This window comes from Chlorocebus sabaeus, chromosome 4 (assembly GCF_047675955.1).
Source record: "Chlorocebus sabaeus isolate Y175 chromosome 4, mChlSab1.0.hap1, whole genome shotgun sequence".
NCBI lineage: Eukaryota > Metazoa > Chordata > Mammalia > Primates > Cercopithecidae > Chlorocebus > Chlorocebus sabaeus.
In genome coordinates, this window is record NC_132907.1 from 2,751,833 (window position 1) to 2,775,774 (window position 23,942).

The 23,942-nt window shown below is 34.3% G+C and overlaps 1 protein-coding gene across 9 annotated transcripts in view; it reads left to right on the forward strand.

Moving 5' to 3' along the window:
* Positions 1 to 23,942, forward strand: part of KIAA0825 (KIAA0825 ortholog) — a 495,887-nt gene that overhangs the window by 125,188 nt on the left and 346,757 nt on the right. For 8 of the 9 annotated variants that reach the window (XR_012092698.1, XM_073014582.1, XM_073014579.1 and 5 more), the window contains 7 exons: positions 315 to 476; positions 8,232 to 8,326; positions 11,933 to 12,160; positions 13,719 to 13,984; positions 15,335 to 15,485; positions 20,064 to 20,254; positions 22,891 to 23,073. Coding sequence is in view for 8 of the 9 variants with exons in the window: in XM_073014582.1 (XP_072870683.1) it covers positions 315 to 476; positions 8,232 to 8,326; positions 11,933 to 12,160; positions 13,719 to 13,984; positions 15,335 to 15,485; positions 20,064 to 20,254; positions 22,891 to 23,073 (1,276 nt within the window). In the remaining variant the exon portion in view is untranslated. Of the gene's footprint in view, positions 1 to 314; positions 477 to 925; positions 3,169 to 8,231; positions 8,327 to 11,932; positions 12,161 to 13,718; positions 13,985 to 15,334; positions 15,486 to 20,063; positions 20,255 to 22,890; positions 23,074 to 23,942 lie in introns of those variants that run through there. The other variant, XM_073014585.1, reaches the window with a different exon arrangement.

The following is a 23,942-nucleotide window of genomic DNA, read 5'->3' on the forward strand; positions in this document are numbered from 1 at the left end:
TTAAAAAAAAAAAAAAAAAAAAAAAACCGAATTGCATAAGATGTGATTTTACAAGAAATCAAATTTCTATTTATAACTCTGAGAATCAATCTAATTATTTAATTGCTATATTTGCCTCAAACAGAATATTCATCTCCAGCTTCCCAGAAGAAAAGACACTCAGGAGATTTTATATGTATTTCTTAATGAACTAACTTGGTTTAATTATGGAGGAACTTGTTAGTTTTTAGATGGTTTATGGAATCACACAGATCGTTCTAATATTTACTAAGGTAAATAAAAGGTATGACAGTCTTGATCTTATCTTTTCACAGTTACTCCTGAATGCCCACAGAAAGGAAGAAACTTCTCTCTCCCTTTAGACAAAGTCGAATTCTTATCGCACCTCATAAAATCCTTTATGAAACTGGAAAAAGGTGTTCAAGAATTGTTTGAAGAAATACTTTTATCACTCAAGATAACCAGAAATACTTCAGGTAATATCCTCTTTTGTTTAAATTTATAAATCTATAATATCTCTGTGTTTTTGCTTCCTGCTGCTTTGAATGAAAACGATTACTTGAAAAAAAAAAAAACACGTGAAAGAATTCTTAATAAGCATTCAGTATAATGCACACCATGCATTATATATAAAAATGCACACATTTTTATCCTTCGTGCTTGGCAAGTTTCTTAATTCTAACTGACAAAGCATCATACGTCACTTCTGGATGATTTTTAGCTAAAATTAGATCAATTTTTCTTTTCAAAGAAACACAACTAGCATTTGGAAAGAATAAGCAGACTGGGTGGTCTAGTATCTTTTCTTTTGCTCCTAGCACCCAGATGATCTTGAGCAGAACAGTTAGTCTCCTTAGACATGAATTTTCTCATCTTCAAAATAATGATATAGGGCTACATTAATTTTCTCTTTGTTTTCTTTTAGGATTAGATGCTTCAGATTTCAATATGTTATAATGTTATGTAGGGTTGTGAGAATTAAATGACTGTGAAAATAAAATACCTAAGGGAATGTCTAGTACATCATAAATGCTCAATAAATGTGAGTTGTTAAAATAGTAATTATAATTATGGAATATGTTGTTTTTAGTTTAGTCTTAACAAAAATCCTTTTGAAAGAAGCCATGCCACATGTACGGAATAATATTAACATTAAAGGTAAAATTCAAAGGCATAATGGTTGAGGTGTCTTCTCTGTTATCATATCTATATTTATAAAAATTTTCATTTTTCTCAGGATGAAATATACAAAGTTCTCCTTTACATGATGCCATATGCCATTCTAGGGAGTGTAAATATATATATTTACTGCATCTGCAAAAAAAAAGTGAAGGAAGCAAGTGATTAACAATTAGTCTGAAAAAATTAATACCCAAAACCGATCTCTTGGTAAAATTATTTTCACTCAACATGTTTACTCTTGTATTCCTTTACTTACTTTGCCCATGTAAATAATGTCAGAAAAGTTATAGGGTTGGAAATTTTGTTTTACATTAAGCATAGTTTACTGGCCTTCTTTGTTTCGGGTGAAATTTAGGTAACACTGTTGTATTATGAAATAAATAACATAGATTACTTTTTCAAAGTTGGAGATAATTTGAAGAAAAAATAAAAATGGACTATAGAAGAAAAAATGAAAATGGACTATAGATTTCTGAAGCCAACCACCCCCCAAAAAAAAACCAAGGGGAAAATAATAAAAATACAAGTCAGAAAATATGAGTATTAATTAAAATAGAGAATGAAAAAGTAGATTTCATTAGGAGAGAATGTGACCCTTAAAACATCTTTTAGATAGAGTTTGACTGTGAGGTCAAACAGAGATCTGAATAGAGAAATATGATATCCTCATTATTGACTGACATATTGGTTCCTGGAACAGTTGACATTGGAGTTGGTGCTCATCCACTATGCCTGGCTAAGATTTATCATCTGTCATCTATATCTCTAACAGATCTTTTCTGAGTTATGGATCAAGAAACAGAATGAACTTCAAAACATCTAGGCTTCTACCCATTTTGAATCATCTTGTATTAGTCCTAGGCTAGACCCTTGGGAATTAAGTCAATTTTATGAACTTTATTCTTCTTAAAGTCAGCATAAATTCAAAATTAGAATTGTGTTAGGAGGTATTATAAAGATATAACACTGAAATGGCCAAGAATTGAAGCACAGATTTAGCATGCTGATTTTAGAGAAAAGAAGAACAATTTTGAAAACGGTGATTCAACTCCATTAGATTAATATCAGGCAATGTGGAGACTTGCAAATGCTGGATGTCTGAGAGCAATGGTTACCATTCTTGAATAAAGTCAACAGAGCAAATATGTCATTTGTCACAATATACTGTTGTAAATATGCCATCTTATAAGCAGTAAGGCAGATAAAAGCAACTTCAATATCGTGTTAATAATAGTGGACTATGTGAACACATTTGTGGATTATCAAACACAGGATGTAGAAGGAATTTCAAGGGGCAAGTATAAGAAGTGTCTAAGTACTAGAACGTCTCCTTGTGATATATGTAGTCTTCTTTGTTGAAATTCATATTTTTTTGGTCGCAAAGCCAAGATTGATTTAATCTGACACAGCTTTATGTAAATGGATTCCTGAGAAGAATGATCTTGAGGGAAATTGTCAAGAAAAATCTTAAATGTTTTATTCAGTGTATCCAAGTTAATCAATTCTTATCAAAAGCACTGGTTTCTTAAATCAGGAAGGAAAAGACTCCTTGAAATGGATGATTAAGGAAGCCAACTATATCTTAACTATTGGGTATTTCCCAATAGTTTTGCTTAGAAATCTTGTAAGGAAGAGAATGGGGGGGGGAAAAGAGCAGAAGTCATTTGGTTTCCTGTGTGTTTATTTTGATTGGAGCATATTTTGCTAATAAAGATCTTGGAAAGAGTTGCCTATGATGTCTATGTAACCCAAACATATGAACGGATGAAAAGTGATTTTTTTTTCATTGTGCAGATTTTTAAAAAATGTCCAGACACTTAACATCACATAGAGAAAATATAAAAACGATTAACCAAATATTTTACTTTTTACTTTGATATTTTACTATTATATTGTAGACTTAGCCAAATTGGCTGTTCTCTCAGTAATTTGATTGTAGACAAGAGATTTTGTATAGATACAATAAATATTTTATGAGAAAGAAAAGATATTTTGTCATTATTTGCTTTTGTTTGGTCATGATTTGATGGTTTTCTATTTTTGTCACTTCAAAAAATGATAGGACATTATTTGACTGCTGTGGTGCCTTACTGTATTTGGTGATGATATCTTATGGAGTGGCCGTGGATTTGATTTATGGGGCATTTCTAATGCTTCTGTGGAATAAAGTTGTTCTTTGGGCAATTCCTCAATTTTTCCAAAGGTGGCATCTGAGATTTATCTAAACCAGGAGCCTTCTTGGCCCTCATTTTTCTTTAGCCCCAGCAATGACAAAGAGCAATGGCTGCTTCAATTGGATGTAAGAAGAACACTTAGGGTTTGTCTCAGAAGAATCAAAGATTTCAGATCTTCTGAAAGATTGTTTGTACTCTTAGGGGGTCTTAAGAGGGGTCAAATGGCTTCTAAGAGTTCCTTAGCTAGATGGTTAAGGGATTGTATTAGGGAGGCGTATGTAGTTAAGGTAAAGAGGCTCCTAGGGTTTGTAAAGCTCATTACACTAGGACTTTAGCTGTTTCTTGGGCAGAGAGGTCGAAGGCTTCCACATTGGAAATTTGCAAGGTGGCCACCTGGGTTTCTCTTCATACTTTTTCATGGTATTATCTCTTGGATGTAGTCTCTTCTACAGATTCAGCTTTTGGTGGGAGGTTGCTTGTGAGCCAGAAAAAGAACAGTGAAGAAAAGAAAGACTTGTAGTTCCCACTTAGAGCTGCCAACAAGGCAAGTTGCTTTGTAGTGCACACAATGGGAACCTATGAAGACCAATTTGGGTGTGAAAGTGGATGTCACAGGGAAGTACTGCCAACCTCTACTCTCTGTGAAAGAAAGCGGCAGTGTAGAAACTAACCAGAAGTGTAAAATGAACCACAGAGAACTCTGTAGGGGAAGCTGTTGAGCAGCTGGCATTCTTGTGACCCTCTGCACTCTTCTGAGGTTCTTAATCTAGGCATGCTTTTAAAGAAACCAGTATTGACTGCATGCAAATAACTATATTTTACAGTGATGAGCCGAAAGTGGGCTACCTTCTCTAGACAACGATAATAAGTATATAGATTTTAAATACATTTTTAAAATATATGAAACAATTCATCAAATGTTTAGAGTCCATAGAGTTTTACATTGCCAAATTTCAAAATTGACCATTTTGAATTCCAAACCAATGTAAAAATGCCACAATTTGTTAAATCCAGAAGATATCATATTAGTGTAGATCCCATGTTAGTAATCCTACCTAAAGATGATAACTTTTGCTTCCCTGTACAGAATTAAGTTTTTTTAAACCATTTTAATTTGGGGCAGGGGGATTATATTTTAAAGGCTATCATAATTGCTTGATAATTCATTTTCTATATCTTACCATAGAATTGCTCACCAGCAAGAGAAGTCTGGAAAGTTTCTTTTTTTCCTTAGTCATCTTGAATATAGGCAGATGGTTTGTATAAACATCTGAGCACATTACTTTGAGTGAATAAACATAATGTATTTGGAAGTGAAATGATAAAAACAAGATAATTAACTTTTTCTGTAAGTCTTAAACTCTAGCTACACAATAGCAGACAGTTAGTTCCAGAAACAGATCTGCAAAGCTTATATTTCAATCTAGTATTTTTCCAGAGTAAATACCTTTTAAATGAGCTATCTATAGAAAAGTAAAGTGACGTTAAGAATCCAACTGTTGTCCCTTCTTGTCATTAACAACTTGATCTTTATTATTTTTTCTTTTTTAAAAAACTGAGAACTTTTGAATGGGATGAAAGAGTAACTACTTCATATATATCGCCATGTTAAAAATAACTCAAAATCTTATCATACTATGTAAATGTACTCTTTTATAACAATTTAGAAAATGTAGAAACACCTCGTTATTTCTACTAGAGGAATAGTTTTCCATTGGTGCATAATTTAACCAGTTATTCATTGATGGACAGTCAGGATTTTTTTCCCTCTTCATTTGCTACCACAAAACATGATATGGCAAATTTCCTTAACTATTTCTTATATGTACACAACTATATCTGGATGGTAAATTTCAAAAGTAGAATTGCTAAATAAATAGGCATGATCGTAAAGAGGATGAAAAGATAAGCCATGAACTAAGAAAAAACTATTTGCAAAACACATATATGATAAAGAACTTGTATCCAAAGTATACAAAGAACTCTTAAAATTCAACAAGAAAACAAACAACCCAATTTAATAATTCATAAAAGATCTGAACAGACACCTCACCAAAGAGGATATACAGATGGCAAATAAGCATATGAAAAGATGCTCAACATCATGTCATTAGGAAAATGCAAATTAAAACAAGATGACACTACACACCTATTAGAATGGCTAAAATCCAAAACACGTACAACACCAAATTCTGGCAAGGATGTAGAACAACTCTCATTCATTGCTGTTAGGAATGCAAAATGGTACAGGCTCTTTTGAAGACAGTTTGGCAGTATCTTACAAAGCTAAACATAGTTTTACCATACAATCCAGCAATTGCACTCATAGGGATTTATCCAAATGAGTTGAAAACTTAGTCCGTATAAAAACCTGCACAGGAATGTTTATAGCAGCTTTATTCTTAACTGCCAAAACTTGGAAGCAGCTAAAATGTTCTTCATTAGGTAAATGTATAAACAAACTGTGGTATATCAATACAATGAAATACTATTCATCGATAAAAAGAAATGAGATGTCAAGCCATGAAAAGACATGGAGGAACCCTAAATGCATATCACTAGGCAAAAGAAGCCAATGTGAAAAGGCTACATACTGTATGATTCCAACTATATCACATTTTGAAAAAGGCAAAACCATGAAGACAGTAAGCAGATTAGTGGGTACCAGGGTGAGGGTATGGGGAGGAGGGATGGATAAATGGTGCAAAGGGGATTTTTAAAGCATGGAAACTATTCTGTGTGACAGAGTAATGGGGGGTACATGACGTTATACATTTGGCAAAACCCATAGAATTGCACAACACAAAGAGTGAACTATAATGTAAACTGTGGACTTAGTTAATAATATTTTTACATTTGTTCATCAGCTGTCACAAATATACCATATATTGCAAGATGTTAACAGTAGAGGAAACTGAGGGCAGGGAGGAAGTATATGAAAACTTTCTGTACTTTCTGCTCAATTTTTTTGTAAACTGAAAACTTCGCTAAAAAATAAACTATTAATTTTCAGAAAGTGGACATTTTGAGAAAGATTGGCAAGTCAGCTTGTCATATCTACTTTGACAGTTGATGGTATTTTTGTTGTGCAGACTTACTTTATGGTTTCTGCATTTTGTGTCCTGAAAAGTCTTCTTTATATGGATCTCTTAAAAAAATTCCATATTTTCTTTTAATGGGCTTATAGTTTCATTTTTCTTTATTTAAAATTTTTTGACTACTCTGGATTTTATTTCAATTAGAAGTGATCCTTATTTGTAACACCTTCTTTTTGAAAATACATCATAAAATGCAAGCCATAAAAAAGCATTTTAAGTTAAATGGTGTAACACTGTTTGAGTCTAAAACCTTCTCTATGTTGTGATGTGTCTTGAGAAATGGAACAGAATTCTTAAACTGCAGTCCATGGGCCTATTGGATTAATTAATGAGATTTACAAGAGGGCCTGGGAATCCCCAATAGTGTGTGTGTGTGTGTGTGTGTGTGTGTGTGTGATGCACATGTGCCTGCCATACAGTCATATTATGCATTTTTGTATGCAGTGTTCTGTCACTTTAATCATGTTCTAAGAGTGTTCATGAATCCAAAGATGATTAAGAAATACCAGAGTTGATGAAAACTTTTCCTCAGAATATATAAACTCCGATAAAATTTCCCAAAATAATGATGTTATTGCCGACCAAATGGATTTTTTACCTTTAATACACTTTATGCACAAGATGGTTGAAATTAACATCAGAACAAAACGCTTTTATTTCATCAATTGTACTCCTTAGAAATCAATGACAATTAAGTTCATAGAACCACATTTAGGAAAAGAAAACATGCATCTATCTACTAGATGACTCTATTGGTCAAAGTCCTTACTGATAAAGTCAGTTAGATTTTGAAATTTGCTTTGCCCAGGCATAAAGAAATTGATTCTTGGTAAATCGTGGGGAAAAAAAGAAAAGTTAGATCATAACATAGAATTCATCATCATATACCATGTCTAAGCCAAAAAAAAGGGTAAACATTAAATTATTCATATTGAATCAAATTATCATTAATCTAATCTTAATGCAAAAGTAGAAAGATTTATTTTTGGAGTAGTTATTTATTACATTTTTATAGATCAAATTTTTTTCCCCATAGAAAAGAGTTTCTTAACGGTAAAAAAAGAGTTTCTTAATTGTAAAAAACAAAAGTTGTGGAAATATTTCCATTTTTGGAGCTAGGAATTTTTTTTTTTTTTTTTTGAGACGGAGTCTCGCTCTGTCGCCCAGGTTGGGGTGCAGTGGCCGGATCTCAGCTCACTGCAAGCTCCGCCTCGCTAGGGATTATTTTATGCCTGTCTCAGAGTTTGTGTTTTTTAAATGAATCATTGATATGCTTAAGGGTATAATTTTTCTTGTTATGCTGATGTTCATCTATGTATTTTTCTTCTTTGTTTGAAGTTAACATGCTAGGAAATACCAACAGTTTTAAAATGTAGTACTTTAGAATTAACTTTTTAAATGAACAAGGAAATAATATTTATTTTGTCCTCTTACATTATCAACATGAAAATAAATTAATGACAAAAATCTTTATTTTGAAGATTATATGTTTATGTACATCAAACATGAATGTAATTGGGATGTAGATTTCATCAAGTTGTATATGGGAAAAGGACTCTATCTATCTTGATTCTATCATTATTGTAACGGTGACATCAGCCTGCATCTTTTTGACTGTATTCTCTATATATTGTTATTTGTGGATGTGTATATGTATGTATGTACTGTGGATAGCGCTTTTCTACCTAGTTAATATTTACCTGAATTTATAAATCACATCTAATATGCCTTTTAAACAATATATATTAGTGTGTTTGTTTTCTTTTCTATTGCTTAGGAATGTTGGAGAAATCCAATAGAGAACTTGTAATAGAAAAACCTAGAGCAGACGAAACCAATATTCCTTCAGAGCAATTGCTACCAGGAAAAGAGGTAAGTGAAGGAAAAAAAAAAAGTGTTTTATAATTCACATATAAGATCATCGTCAGATGCCTGTGAATCCATTATGAAGCAAAATGTCTTGAGTTTTACTCTTTGCTACAAAAAATAATTTTTCAATTTTGGATTGAAAATTGGCATATAAGTTTTCGATGAAAATTCAATTTAGTGGGGATGCTGTCTTCTTGTAAAATCTATTCCATGCGAGGAATAGAGAGATGGAAGTCAAGAGATCTTTTGTTCTTATCCTGACTCAGGGTCTGCACTTAGAGGATGTGGGCTATAGATAATTGTTGAAACGTGAGCAAATGGAGATTAAAAAGGAAAAGGAAACAATCATCTGAACCGGCCTCATATTTATGATCCCCGTCCTGTGATTGTTTGTTCCCAAAACCTGTTTTCTTTGCTCTGCTCTAGATTGCAGAGAATTACACATTCCAGGCCCCTTTGCTTTCAGATTCTGGGATGGATTAGTCAATTAAAGGCATTGATGGAAGACCTCGTGGAAGGCATTGACGGAGGGTAGGAGTTGCAGAGAAACCAGAGCGTTTCTTCTCCTCTCTCCTTCTTAAGGAGCATTTCTGATAATGGCTGTGACACCTTTATATCCACCCTGAGCCCTGCTCCTACCATGCAGCCTGCCCTGCATGGCTTCAGTTCCACCTGGCAGGTCTGCTTGGGCTTTAGCTTCGACTGGTAGCCAGGAGCTACTCTCCCATAACTTAGTCCCTTTTCTTCATTTCTCCAGCCCTAGGGGTGGCTGTGGCCTCCTGCTCTATTAATATCTGGCCTGCTTCACAGTCCATGTTTGACTTCTCAAATCTTCCATCATGTAGGTGACCAAAACCCTACATTAAAATTCTTCCTTTTGAAAAATCTTGAGTGGTTTCTGTTTTTCAAATGGACCCTGACTGATACACTAGGTAAATATTTAAAGAGACAAAACAACATATAGTTTTGACAGTTTTGGCCTATAAAGCAAGAGAAATAATTGGGAAAATCCTAAGTTATATATTATACTTTAACCAAAAATCAAAATCAGTACTAAGAAATCAGCAGTAAATAATAGAAATAGAGATTCAACAGATTATCTACTTTTTGCATAGAAGAGAAAACCATGTGATTCTCTTGTTTCTTGGAACAACTAGTAAGTGTTCTCTAGTCTAAGTGGAATATGTATAATGCCAAATATTAGATGAGAAGAGTAGAAGTGAGCAAACTATATTTCATAAGAACAAATAAACTATGGAAGGTTTGAATAAGTAAAGGTTTTCAGTTTTCTTTTTTTTCTTCTTTTAGAGACATAGTATCGCTCTGTCACCCAGGCTGGAGTGAAGTGGCGCAATCTCAGCTCACTGCAATCTCTGCCTCCTGAGTTCCAGTGATTCTCTTGTCTCACCCTCCCAAGTAGCTGGGATTACAGGCGCCCACAACAACGCCCAGCTAATTGTTTATATTTTCAGTAGAGATAAGGTTTCATCATGTTGGCCAGGTTGGTCTCGAACTCCTGACCTCAGGTGATTTGCCTGCCTTGGCCTCCCAAAGTGCTGGGATTATAGTCGTGAGCCATCATGCCCAGCTTCAGTTTTCTTTTTAAGAGCAGCTGTTAATATACTTCTTTTTCTATATTTTGAAAAGAGAATTCAGATAGGCCAACATATTATAATTACATATACATTATCACGGGCAAAGGTAACTTTTACTGCACAAAAAATTTTTAAAAATTCAATGCAGCCATGGCAATTAATGACATTTCCACCAGGACATATTTGCTTGAATGAATAAATGAATGGCTTTAGTAAATAGACATGCCCTGATGGGGAAAACAAAAATCAGACATTTTTTGTTTGAATTTTCATGGAGGTAGTTTTATTTTTACATTTTTTTCATAAATGTGTCCCAAGGAATTACTGTTATAGCACAGGGATATACCTATGCCACTTCCAAGTTCTCTTATAAGAAAGAAGATTGTATCAGTTGAGTAGATTCAATTTTTGATGATTTTTTTTTTTTTTTTTTTGAGATGGAGTCTCGCTCTGTCACCCAGGCTGGAGTACAGTGGCATGATCTCGGCTCACTGGAACCTCCGCCTCCCAGGTTCAAGCGATTCTCCTGTCTCAGCCTCCCAAGTAGCTGGGACTACAGGCGCCCGCCACCATGCCTGGCTAATTTTTGCATTGTTAGTAGAGATGGGGTTTCACCGTGTTAGCCAGGATGGTCTCCATCTCCTGACCGCAAGTGATCTGCTTGCCTCAGCCTCCCAAAGTGCTGGGATTACTGGTATAAGCCACCATGCCCGGCCCATTTTTGATGAATTTTATGCAAATATAAGATAAGAGAGATGTGTTTTAGGCCCTCTGATGCTTGAGATCCAAATAATCTTCAGAAAGTTCCGTTACAATTCAGTTATGAGTGTAATGAGAACAAGAGCGATGTTTCTGATTAGAGTCATGGAATCATGTAATTTTAGCTCTAAAAAAGGAATCACCTTTGTTACTTTGTACAGTATGTGTAAGAAAAAATTATTGCTGAATGGGTTGTACATATAAGAAAATTAGGCTTATGATCATAATTCCAGTAATTTTAAAATAAAAGGGACCATAGAAATCATACAATTTGACTCTCTTGTTTTTCTACCAAAAAATCCCCTGAGATCAAGAAAAATAAGTGATTCAGTCAGGGACATGGAGCTGAGGGTTTTCTGAAGTTGGGGTAGGTGGCACGTTACTATAAACAAAGTTACATTAAAATAAGGAAAGTTTAATTTTAAGCATAGGTTCAGCCTACTACCCATAATGCTTTTGAACTTTAGAGAATGTTAGGAGACCTGGAGGAAATATACATTCATTCATAAATATATTGCCTTATGAGTCATAGACCAAAGCAAAAAAGAAAACATCAACCCCTCAACTGTACCTCAACCGCTTCTACTCCCTTCCAAGTACCCCCCACCAGCACAACAGAACAGTGCGGATTCTTTTAATTCTTCATTCTTGGAACAAAAGTAGTGCTGCTTATGACTTTGCAGCTGGAGAGACTAAAATTCTGAGCAAGTAAAAATCTAGAAAGTGCAGTGGTGTGTTTTCTCTGAAAAATTTATTTCTTATTGCTATTTTTTGGCTTGTCTGGAGTTCTATGAGTGAAAAAGAAATAAAAGTTTGAATATTAAATGCTGTCTTATGTTGCAATACTTGTTAACAATAAACTATAAAAAAGACTATAAAAATCTAATTTAGGCTTTATTAAATATATTGAATTTAAAGGTTGTTTTATGTGATAAATAGTAACTAGCTTTCTGTTCTTGTAAAGATGGCTTTATTGAACTATATTTAAGAGATTTAATTTTTTAAAAGTTTTTTATTAAATCTACTGATGAATTAAAATGAAATGTCAGTATATTACTGTGTAAAGAATGCACATGTTTTTGTATATTGCTTTATTCACTAGGTAATATTTTTTATGTTGTAAGAATGGCTTTTACAGTATATCAAAGAATATATTCAACATGTTGAATGAAAGTAATAATTTTATATCTATAACAATAGAAACATTTGTTGCTGAGTTAAGATTAACGTGACTTCATATACATTTATATTTCAGGCTACCTTACTAGATTTTGGCTGGAGAAGTGCATTTAAAGAAGTGTCTCTTCCCATGGCGCACTGCATAGTAACTGAAATTGAAGGTTTTTCCACAAAAATTCTCCAACAGGAACAGAATGAAAGGTCTTCAGCTGTGAGCTATGCTATGAACCTTGTAAATGTCCAGCAAGTTTGGCAAGACAGCCATATGTTTCCTGAGGAGGAACAACCAAAGAAAATTGGAAAAGCAAGTATATAAAATCCTTCCAAACTGATGACTGACATGATGGGATTTATTTTAGTATAAAGCATTGCAAAAAGAACCTGTAGATCAAATGGTGGAGTCCCTTGACAAATACTTGGTACTTGACCCAGTACCAGTTTTCTTCAGTGGTATCCATGGGCCACTGCTGCCTAAAAGGACTTACACCTGATGCTAACTTGTTGCTCCATGAATCTAAGGCAACCAAAAAGGGGCCTCTGTGACTTCACGGGGAGCTGGGAAACCCTGGGAAAACCACCTGTCTTGATTATACGTTTGAATGACCCCAGGAAAATTTAGGAGTTTGAAGGAAGTACTGTCTTTTCTAGCTTTGGGCACTTAAAAAAATCTTCATTAACACCTTAATGAGCTTTTCATCTCGTTAGTATCAGTCTTACATCTCCATATGTGCTTTGAAAGTCACAGAACATACTGAGAAAATAGGAGGTAAATACAGTCGCTTGGCATTAAGTCCAGAATGAGTTCAGCAACCTATGATTGAGATATTCCTTTTTTTTTTTTTTTTTTTTTTTTTTTTGAGACGGAGTCTCGCTCTGTCGCCCAGGCTGGAGTGCAGTGGTGCGATCCAGGCTCACTGCAAGCTCCGCCTCCCAGGTTCACACCATTCTCCTGCCTCAGCCTCCCGAATAGCTGGGGCTACAGGTGCCTGCCACCACGCCCAGCTAATTTTTTTTGTATTTTTAGTAGAGACGGGGTTTCACCGTGTTAGCCAGGATGGTCTCTATCTCCTGACCTTGTGATTGGCCCACCTGGGCCTCCCAAGGTGCTGGGATTACAGGCGTGAGCCTCCGCGCCCGGCTGATTGGGATATTCTTAAAAGAATTTTTGAAGATGACCTCCTTATTCTGCCACTTCACCCTAAGGCTCCAAAACAAGGAGTTCCCTAGAGTCCCTAGGGTACTCTGTTGACTGATCCCATGTGGAGACAGGCTTTACTTTTCCATTCATCACACCTCCCTTCTGCCATTAAGAAAGAGAAGATACATAATAAATAGTGAAAGGCTGGACTCATCACTTCTAAAAGTTGCTGACACCCTACCAATAAGAAGATGCTACATGAAACTGTTTCTGATTATTCTAGAGTATTTAAATTACACTGACATTTATATGTGGCATTTAATTTGAAAAAAAAAAAAACGCTTTATGGCAATTTAGCAAAAGAAAATTAGAATAAGTTTAAAAAATAATGCAAACGTTAATATCAAGGATACATATTTTCTGAGTACTACTAACTACAGATAAAGGTACTGTCATGTATAGCTGGTTGATGAGTTTTTCATAATGTCTGTCTGGTAAGCATAAGGTTTGAAGGTTATGTAGAGAGAAGCATTGTTTTGGTATTTCCTTATTTGACATAAAACATTTAACTTTCTACAACTGAGAAATCGATTGTTACAAAGCTGTGTCATTATATTTATGTTTGATGCCAAATTCATTATTTAGGAATTTGGCTCCACTGTCCATAAATTACTTGGTGCTGTCAGAATACAAATAACTCAGTGCCACATTTATTTCTCCCTAGTTTTGTTCTGACATCATGGAAAAACTTGACACCGTGCTTCCACTGGCTCTGGCATGCAGAGATGATTCTTTTCCGGAAATTAGAGCAAACTTGGTGGAGGCCTGTTGTAAAGTGGCAACAGCTGTCCTGCAGAGACTGCAAGAGAGAGCCAAGGAGGTTCCTTCCAAAGCACCCCTGAAAAACCTGCACACGTACCTCTCCACGGCAGTGTATGTCTTCCAGCATTTCAAGCGATATGATAATTTGATGAAGGAAATTACTAAAAAGTGAGTGTTGTTTAAATTAAGTTGATGGCCATGCTTGAAGAAACGTGTAATCTTTGGATATCACAGGAATGAAATTTTGGTAATAAGATTTGAGAAAGAGAAAGTAATAATTAACATGGTGAATTATTTTCATTTGTCTTAACTAGGAAATATCAAAAAGGTGGAGCATGGGAAATATTAAACTAGATACGTAGATAGTAAGAAAGCTCCTCTCTCTAAAGGCACACTCAAAAGAACCATGCATTTTCTGCACCCTAACCCAGCGCAACGATTTTCTGCATGTTGTTATTACATGAATGAACACACCCTTTTGTTTTGTAAGGTGCATTGTACTGACCACACTGAAAAGGAAAAATAAACTTGTTGTCTCATGGAGTGGACTTAGAAAATAAATTCCTTGTAATCTATTCTAATGATCAATGTAAACATATTTCAGGACAGCCATTTAGTAATAAAGTACAATATTTGAAGAGGAAGCATCTGGCAGTCTGATTTTCATGTATTTGTAGTCTAAAACTACAGTATGTTTTCTGTCTAGAGAGAAAAATGACCACAGGGATTAATTATCACATGGCCTTTCTTGTTGCCCTTACACTGTCTAGATATAACATGGCTGCTTGCAAAAGAAATATGTAGACGTAACAGTCCTGTGTGACCCCAAGAATCTATTCTATATTCTTTATCCAGCCTTTACAGTCCATTACATATGAAAGAAAGCAGTGTAATATTCATAGCTAAAGATAAAAGTAGAATAAATTTGGCTTGATGTAGGGTATAACTGATATTTCTTTAATTCTCATAAGTAGTCTGATGTTGTGATTCAGGCTTGAATTTATAAACAAAATGTGCCAGAAATCATTTTATTTAATATTTCTGTAGAATTTTAAAAAACAGTTTATGAGATAATTGATATCTACAAAATTGCAATTTTTAAAAATAAAGACTGTGTTTGTGGTACATTTGATAGCTTTATAAAAGTTGGTTCTGACAAGTGCATGTTGTTCTCTAGTAATAACAATAACCTAATGCCTAAATAATGCACTGATCTCTAATAATAGGCTTACAAAGAATACTTTCATTTTTGAATGATGTATTGACAATACAGTTTGTCTCAAGTTGAAGTGCATATTTGTAGAACAGCAGATGTACGTTTTCAAAGGGCTTGCGAAACAAAGACCAGCCTTTTTTTTTTTTTCCTTTTTGGAAAGTGAATGTGGATGCAGACTTCAGCATTAAGAGGAAATGAATGATTGATATCTAATAATCAAAACCATTTGTAGTACTGGAGATTGTTATCTCCTACTGCACAGGCCTTAAATCTCTGTCTCTTTGATCATTCTCTCTGAACAGACCCATATTCCTGGTGCCTGTCCAACGATATCAGGAATTCATCAACACTCTACAGTTTCAAGTTACGAACTACTGCGTCAGAGTTTGTGCTACAAGCATTTTACAGGATGCTGAGAGCCACCACTGGGATGACTACAAAGCTTTTTATGAGGTGTGAAGTTAAGTTTACTATCCCTCCTTTTTACACAAATATGTTTTACTGCCTACCTGCTTTCTGGCTAATTAGAAACATGAGCTTGGCATTACTAATACACGAAGACTGTTAGGATAATATTTTTTAAATATTGAATTCATACTTAGGAAAAACACTGTTTTTAAAAACCTGAAATAAATTAGACATCAGAACTCTCCTTCTGCTTAAAAGTAAAAATAACTTAATTTGAGCTGCAATGTTGTGCTGTATAGTCGGAATATAATGGGATACGATGAAAACTCAAAGAGATAACAATGCCAAAATGCTACAACCTTGTATTTTTTCCAAAGGGACCAGTTAGTTATGGATATCCTTGCATTTTTTTTCTTGTTATACATTTCCATATGTGTTTGATAAATACCTTTTATTAAGCAGCTTTATTCTTTGTACTTATTTTTTTCCTTCTCATTGTATGTTCTTATGAGTATGCTTTAAGACCCATCTGAGGCCGGGCGCAGTGCTCACGCCTGTAATCCCAGCACTTTGGGAGGGTGAGGCGGGTGGATCACTTGAGGTCAGGGGTTTGAGACCAGCCTGGCCAACATGGTGAAACCCCATCTCTAGTAAAAACACAAAAAATTAGCTGGGTGTGGTGATACATGCCTGTCTGTAATTACAGCTACTCAGGAGGCTGAGGCAGGAGAATGACTTGAACCCGGGAGGTGGAGGTTGCAATGAGCTGAGATCTAGCCACTGCACTCCAACCTGGGTGACAGAGCTAGACTCTATCTCAGAAAAAAAAAAAAAAGACCCATCTGATCAGTTATAGCTTACCTATTTTCATTTAGCCCATGTTTTGAAATCCCAAATTGAAGCCTAATGATTCCCAGTGCAACCAAACACAGGATCAATTAAAATTATTCATCGTCAAGCTTCATTAGTTTCCCTTCACCTAAATCTCATTGATTATGCACAGACCACAATATTTGAAATTCCTCGAACTTCATTCCAGGGCAGAGTGAAACATTTATAATATCTTAATAAAAGGTAATCAGGGTTTAAAAACAATTCAGCAGCCATGCCCAGTTTCATTAACTTTTCCATTTTACCCTTTCCTCTAGATTGAAGTTTGTGACTTTCATTTTCTTGATTGTCCTAATCACTATAGAGTATTGAGAAAACAGAGTGGAGTTTTATTCAACAGAATCACTCCTGTCACCTCACATGCACTGAAGGTTCCTGTGGTTTGATTTATGCCTGAGTTATTATCATAATAAATGTTACTACAACAGAGAGGAGCGGCTAATAAGAAGCTCTCTTAAAGGACTTTCCACTTTTTCTAAGGCCATTTCATCTCTCATTCAGAGGCCCTTCCCAGAGAGTTTTTCTCTTTGCAAGAGCATCCATATAGAGTTTTCCAAACCTGACATACTTCAAACAGTCATGGAAGCAGCGAGCAGAATGAGAAAGAGAAAGTGGTATGGTGCAGCTGGTAGCCTGAGATAAGAATGAAAGTATTGGTCTTCCCCTCTCCTGGCAGCATCATATTTTCCTTATTTGCCTTGAAGTAAACTAAGTGGTTGAAAATGAATCCTACTCATGTTTCAAACTATTTCAATATGTCAGTGTACTACTAATGAGCAATTTTATATGATGTTTTACATGAAGGACAGGTATCATCTCACTATATGTTCAACATAGGGGTATTATGTTTCCTCTTATGCAAATTGGGAGCTATAAGAGTCGTACAGTGTAAATAAGTGGATGCATTGAGAACCTGTTATTGAAGTTACCAAGTATTTTAAAAACCAACAAATTACCATGTAACATGCAGCTCTTAGATCTTATGACAAGGCTTTAGCTTCAAAGACAGAAATAACGAGATAGTTACCCTGTGATTACATGGTACTGTAGCTTCCATATACTTACATGGTCAGTAGTTACAATTTAATTGCAGAGTTAGTGGTGGTTATTTATTCTCAGAAAAATAAAGTGATACTTTTTTTAATGTATCAAAAATAAGAACCTTCTAAAAATAGCACTGATTTTACACTGTTTTGACAACTGGCATACCTGACATGGTTTTATCTTGCTTACTGCACCCCTTTCTTCTGCTCTCCCCCATTATTCCAACTGATTTGTGAAACAGAATTGGTATGTTTTTGGCAGGCCTGCTTTGAGAGGGAAAAAGATGATATCTGCCTGACTGGGGGTGAAGGGTAGGATAGAGATCTCAAGGGAACCTATCGCCATGTGCAGAGCATAGTAAAGAAATAGTAAAATAATTTACAAGATATGCAGCAATATTTGCTCATGTTTTGTGATAGCAAGTGAGATCTAGATACATTATTTCCATTTTCTAAACTGTCAGCTTGAGAGAGTCAGAGTTCTGTATCTCTCTGATGAGGTGCTGGTCACGATGGCACAGTGGGTGTTCAGATTATATGTTTAAAATTAAGCTTTTAGGATAGTTGACATCTGTTCAGTTTTAGGAACTTGTGTTTTCCAATAGTCAAAGAATAAAGAATTGTCTGTTCAAAGATAATATTGAGTGGCTTCTATAATAAAGCCCAGCTGCTTGTTTCCTGATATATAATCTAAATAAAAGCTCACATGTGTTTACATTACAGTGGGTCTGCAAAAATAACAGATGTTTACTAGCAGAATACTTTTGAAATGACAACAAATAAGGAAACAGGTCAGAAAAATAAATGAATCACATTTAGTTTAATGAAAACCCTTGCGTACATTGAAGTTGTATGAATTTAAAAAGAATTGTTAGAACAAAGACCTATTTGAAATATTTTAAAGTAAACATGAAGTTTATAATTTAAAAAGTCTTAAAATGAGTATTTTTTTACTTTTAAGAGAAGAAATCTGTGTGCCTAAAGTTACTTTTATTTTCTAATTTATCACTAAAGGGTAGCTATTGAAGAAATTGGTTTTTCATATTTTGAAGAATATGAGAAATCATTTTGATCATGTTGTAGTAAGAACTCACCCATTTCCGTAGGCACAGTTAGTGTAAATCATTCATGCTAGTCACTATCAACTGGAGTCAGTTTTGCTTAAATTTACATGCAACACAAAAGGTATAAGAGAATCAGGCATTCAAACTCCTTTCTTAGTTTAAAAAGTATTCATCGAAACACACAACAAAGAAAGCATAAGAAACTGTAATTTTGCTGCTTCATCATTAATTTTGTAATTTCTTTTTTCTTAAAAAGTTTAGATGCACACCTTGTTAGGAAATCAGAAGCTGGTGGCCAAAGTCCCCTCCAGTTTGAGTTCGACTCTGACATTTTAATGCCCAAGTTTCTTACCCAAAGAATACAAATTCTACTCATCTATAAATGCCATTTGAAAGTCAGTAGATAATGACTATAAATTATTATTGTTTCGATGGCTGCAGAAGATATTAGTAATCAAAGAAACTACCAGAAGAGTAATACATAAAGAAAATACTAATGGGAGTGTCTGCATAAGAAATGATCACTTTTGGTATAAAAGAACAGCAGATTTTTTTTTTTCCATGACATTTGCCTGACAAATACAGATAGTGGGCAAAGCAGAAATTTTAAGTAAAAGATAATCACTTGGAATATAATAGGAAATTTTACTAGTTTAACTTCTGATATATTAACATAATCAAGATAATGCTTGAAGAATGCGTTCTAATCTTCCTATTTCAAATAATCATTTGATCTGATTTAAAGAAAATGGGGTGAAACTACTGGCATACCTCCCTGAGAGTACGTGTTACCTGATTAATGCTTGTAAATCACTTGAGGCCACCCTCTTCTTTCTGCCTGTTCCCCTTGGCCTTGGCCATTGTTAGTTCTTCCTCTGCAGTCAGAAAATTTGGCACACAGAAGAGATCTGTACAGGGGTGGAAAGGAATGAAAATATGACTCTTTAAATGTACAAGGTGCCATAAAAATACTAAGAAATGATGATAATATGTGCCTAGGCTTTAAAAAATCTTGTAAACTCAGACTATTGTGATATCTGCTTCTAGTATTGTTATTTAAATACCATAGGCAAAATAGCCTAATGTAATGATCTTCGATAGCTACCCATTCCCCTTGGTTTCAAGAATGTTCCTAAGAATGCAAGTTTATTTTTACTCCTGTCACTTTATTATAATGTGAAATCTGAAACATTTATAAAATTACCTCAATGATACTAATAGGCTCAGAAAAATATACCTACTGAAATGATTCAAATAGATTTTAATTTTAGAAGAACCAGTCCACTATCTTAAACAAGCTACCATGGTTTTTCCAGCAACTACAAAGCTAGTTGTTTAAAAATAAATTTTAAACCCTAGGCTAGGTATAGGTAAATCAAGGCTATGCTAGGCTAAATGTTTGTGATCTGGATTTGCACTAGAATATCTAGTCTCATAATTGAAATAAAACATCTGTTCCTTTGTCAATAAGGATGTTCTACATCTTGTCAAAAATCTTTGTTGGTCTTCTAGTGTGTCAAACTCTTTAGCTATTTCCTTTCAGCCTGAACTAATTAGGTTCATAGGAAGCAAACTGACATTTTAAAGATGTAATTCTATGGTTTAACGTTTGGTGGCTTTGCCAGGGGGAAAGATGTTCCTTCTCGATCCAGATGTGGCATTATTTCTGCTGGGCTCTTCGTTACGATCTCTGGACCATTCTGCCTCCTAAGTTAGCCCAGGAGATTCTAGCAGAAGTGCTGGAGAAATCTTTGGGTCTACTAGCCTCCAGATACACTCGGGCCCACCCCAGCCGCAAAAGAACTCCACAGTTAAGGTAACTGAAGTTCTGAAAAACATTGCTTTTCAAGAAAACTTTTCATTAGTTGGGTATGAAGCAGAATTCTGAATCTCATGACATACTCCTTATATATTTAACATGTTTCTAACATCTGAAAAGAAATCATATTCTATTCTCCTGAGTTATTTAGGTGGAAATATGAAACCTGAATCGAAGTAAATTTGTTCTTTTTATTCCTTAAAATTGTCTATAGAATCCACTTGTTTCTAAAAAAATGATTCAAGGTGTCTTATAATCGAGGATATAGATACACAAATGTTAATAAGATAAAAATAGAAAATTAAGGCCCTGAAATTGATACCAAAGCATCCATGCTGTGATGGAGCAGTCAGTTTGACACATTTGATTTTTACTTCTAGGCAACCAGGGGATTTTAGTTGTTTTTTGTTAAGCCTTTAAATATAGAAGCTTATCTTCATTAAGAAAACCTAATTATTTTCTTCCTAATACATTCTAATTATTTTTTCCTTTTATTTTCACTATTTGTTACTAACAGCCAGTTCAACAAAATGTGAAATCACAGAAAATGAGGAGCAACAGTCACTGAGTATTAAATAAGACTGAATTATAGTACAATTCTATGAGTTCTCTAGACAATGAATGTATGAATTGTGCTTACATCACTACAATGGTCTTGTATGTATATGAAGAAAAGGCTTTTGTTTTGTAAATATTCTGTATAATGTGATTCAGACCTTTTAGGTGGAATAATCTTTTTTCAGATATATTTTAGGAGGAACCTACGGACATGGGAGTCTTTTTTTTTTTTTTTTTTTTTTTGGCAGGAGGAATCATTTCCTGGTCATGTTCTTGTAAAGCGTGCTGCAATTTGAAGGGCGTTTAGGTCCTGCTGCAGTGTTTCATAAATATGGCATTTTGCACAGGCTGTTTTGAATTACTGACTAGACTTTTTTAAAAAATTGAACTAAGAATAGATGGAAAATTCCTTTTGAAAGCAAAGAATACCTTCATTCTTTTCCTTATATAGCATAAATCACTTTTGATTATGAAATGGCAAGTCATTATGTGAAATCAGCTTTACTGTTAGCTCATGAAACAAGTAGAAATGGGTAGTATATTTAATTAATTAACTGTAGAATAGAGACTTTTGGTTTTTATTTTCTGGGTGGTTGCATAAAAATGCCATGCAATGTTAGAATTATTGCTTCTAGTTTTTGTAAGTAAAATATATAAATATTTTTATTTGACTGGCTACTCCTAAACCACCATTATTATGGAAATCAGATTGTGTATGTGTGTTTCTACATATATATTGGATTAGAAATTGTTTATCTAGCAATTAGAAAAAGCATATACAAACTAAAATTAAACCTTTATAAAGGCTACTATTGATTCTTTTAATATTCCAGTAGCCTTCAAATGTCACATCACTAAGCCATATATATGATTTACATATGTGTCATATATTATTAATATGTAGTATTTATTATATAATAAATTTGAAGCCAAAATCTCATTTTAAAAGATCCTCAAACTTGTATTTTTCTTATCACTTCAACATTTTCATCTTCTGTTTCTTCAACCCTGAATTTAAAACAAAACAACCAAAAAAAGGAAACTAACTTAGGTCTGTTCAATTTAGTTATGTGCCAAAATAATAATTAAAGAGATCTTTGGGTCCCTATTAAAACTCAAGAAAGATGGAAACAAAGAAGTAAGTCTATGAATAAGATAAATAATACAGCATATTTTCCACAAATTTATTTAATATTCAACATTTCCGAAACTATAGGCTTCTCGATTTGAGCTTCGTTTGTCATTTCTTCTTCTTCTTCTTTTTTTTTTTTTTTTTTTTTTTTTTTTTTGAGACGGAGTCCGGAGTCTCGCTCTGTCGCCCGGGCTGGAGTGCAGTGGCCGGATCTCAGCTCACTGCAAGCTCCGCCTCCCGGGTTCACGCCATTCTCCTGCCTCAGCCTCCCGAGTAGCTGGGACTACAGGCGCCGCCACCTCGCCTGGCTAATTTTTTGTATTTTTAGTAGAGACGGAGTTTCACCGAGTTAGCCAGGATGGTCTCGATCTCCTGACCTCGTGATCCGCCCGTCTCGGCCTCCCAAAGTGCTGGGATTACAGGCTTGAGCCACCGCGCCCGGCCTTGTCATTTCTTCTTATCTCCCACTTGCTGGGAGAACGTGCTACCAATCTTGTAACTTTTTTTTGACAGTTTGCTCATGAGTGAGGAGAATTGTTCTGCCATGAAATTTTAACCTATCATACATACATATGGAAAATAGCAAATTTTTCTCTTCATCTAGCTTCTCTTTGACTCAGCGTAATTTCTGGGATGATCTCTTGAGTTTCTTGAACAGAATCCTAATAATGTAAAATAAACATTTTTTAAAAGCACTCCTAAAACGCTATTACAGAGCTCACCATCCCTAAAGATAATGGTATTGTGGGTCATCTAACACCTAGAAATTCAAAGAGTATCTATCTTTGATACTTTCTATTTGGTTTAGATCTCTGAAGCTCTGATATCTAACTGAATTCTTCTATTCTTACATATGCTTAGTACAAGAGATATGAATTAAAGTGCCTACCAAGCAGAAACATTATTTTGTTTAACATGATTTTCTCTTCTTTCTTTCCAACAGACTTGATGTCACAACCATTCTGATATGCACTGAGAACATGTTATGGTCAGTTTGTACATCTGTACAGAAACTTTTGAATCCTCATCAGCATACAGATGATAAAATTTTTAAAATCCATACCCATTGCAATAATCTGTTTACAACATTAGTCATTTTGACTTCACCATTAACAGAATTGTATAAGTAAGTATCAAATGTATTTTCCTTTTAGCTATTATGATATATAATAATGTGATTAACAAGTTATTTCCATAACACTTATTGAATTATGTGAAGTTACAAGTAGAAATCTTTTGAAGTGCATTTTTGATACTGTGAACTGGGCCATTTTATAAAACTAACACCAACCAATAGAGTTTCATAATTCTCAATACAATTCGGTGCCCAAAAATGTGTTATGTCTCTATTGGTCAACCCCATTCAGCTGATAAAGCTCTAATATAATCAGGAACATTTTCAGCTTCACTATTTGGGTTGTTTAAATGATCAAATTATATTGATGGCCTGATTATCACAGTGATTTTTTGATACTTTATGAAAAAGAAAACTATATTTGAGATATACTTCAGCTAGCAATGGCAAATGGAAATAGAAATAATAATTACAGTTTTTAAATGTGGAAATATTTTACTTAGCTCAACAAATAAGATTTAGAAAAATCTAGAAATGTGGAATTATTTTGATTTCTGGTTAATGCAATTCAAATCTGTAATGTTATAGAGGAGGTTAGAATATGTCTTATCATAAAACATTAATACCATTTTGTTTATATCCTCCTCCCAAATTGTCACTTTTATTTTTTAACCAAATAATTATATCTTCATGGGTAGTAAAAATTTCACATGTCTATTTCTAAGGATAAATCAGGTCAAGTGTTTCTTTGCATAACATTCTGGTAAAAGTGATATACAAATCTTAATTTTTAATAAATTTTGACACATTTGTATTAGATATTCTAAAAGAATTAACAGCTTTTATTTCGGCTTCGCCTACTCTGACTTTCAGTAAACCCATTGTTTCCAGAGTGTTCCTTCTAGCAACACACGTTGAGA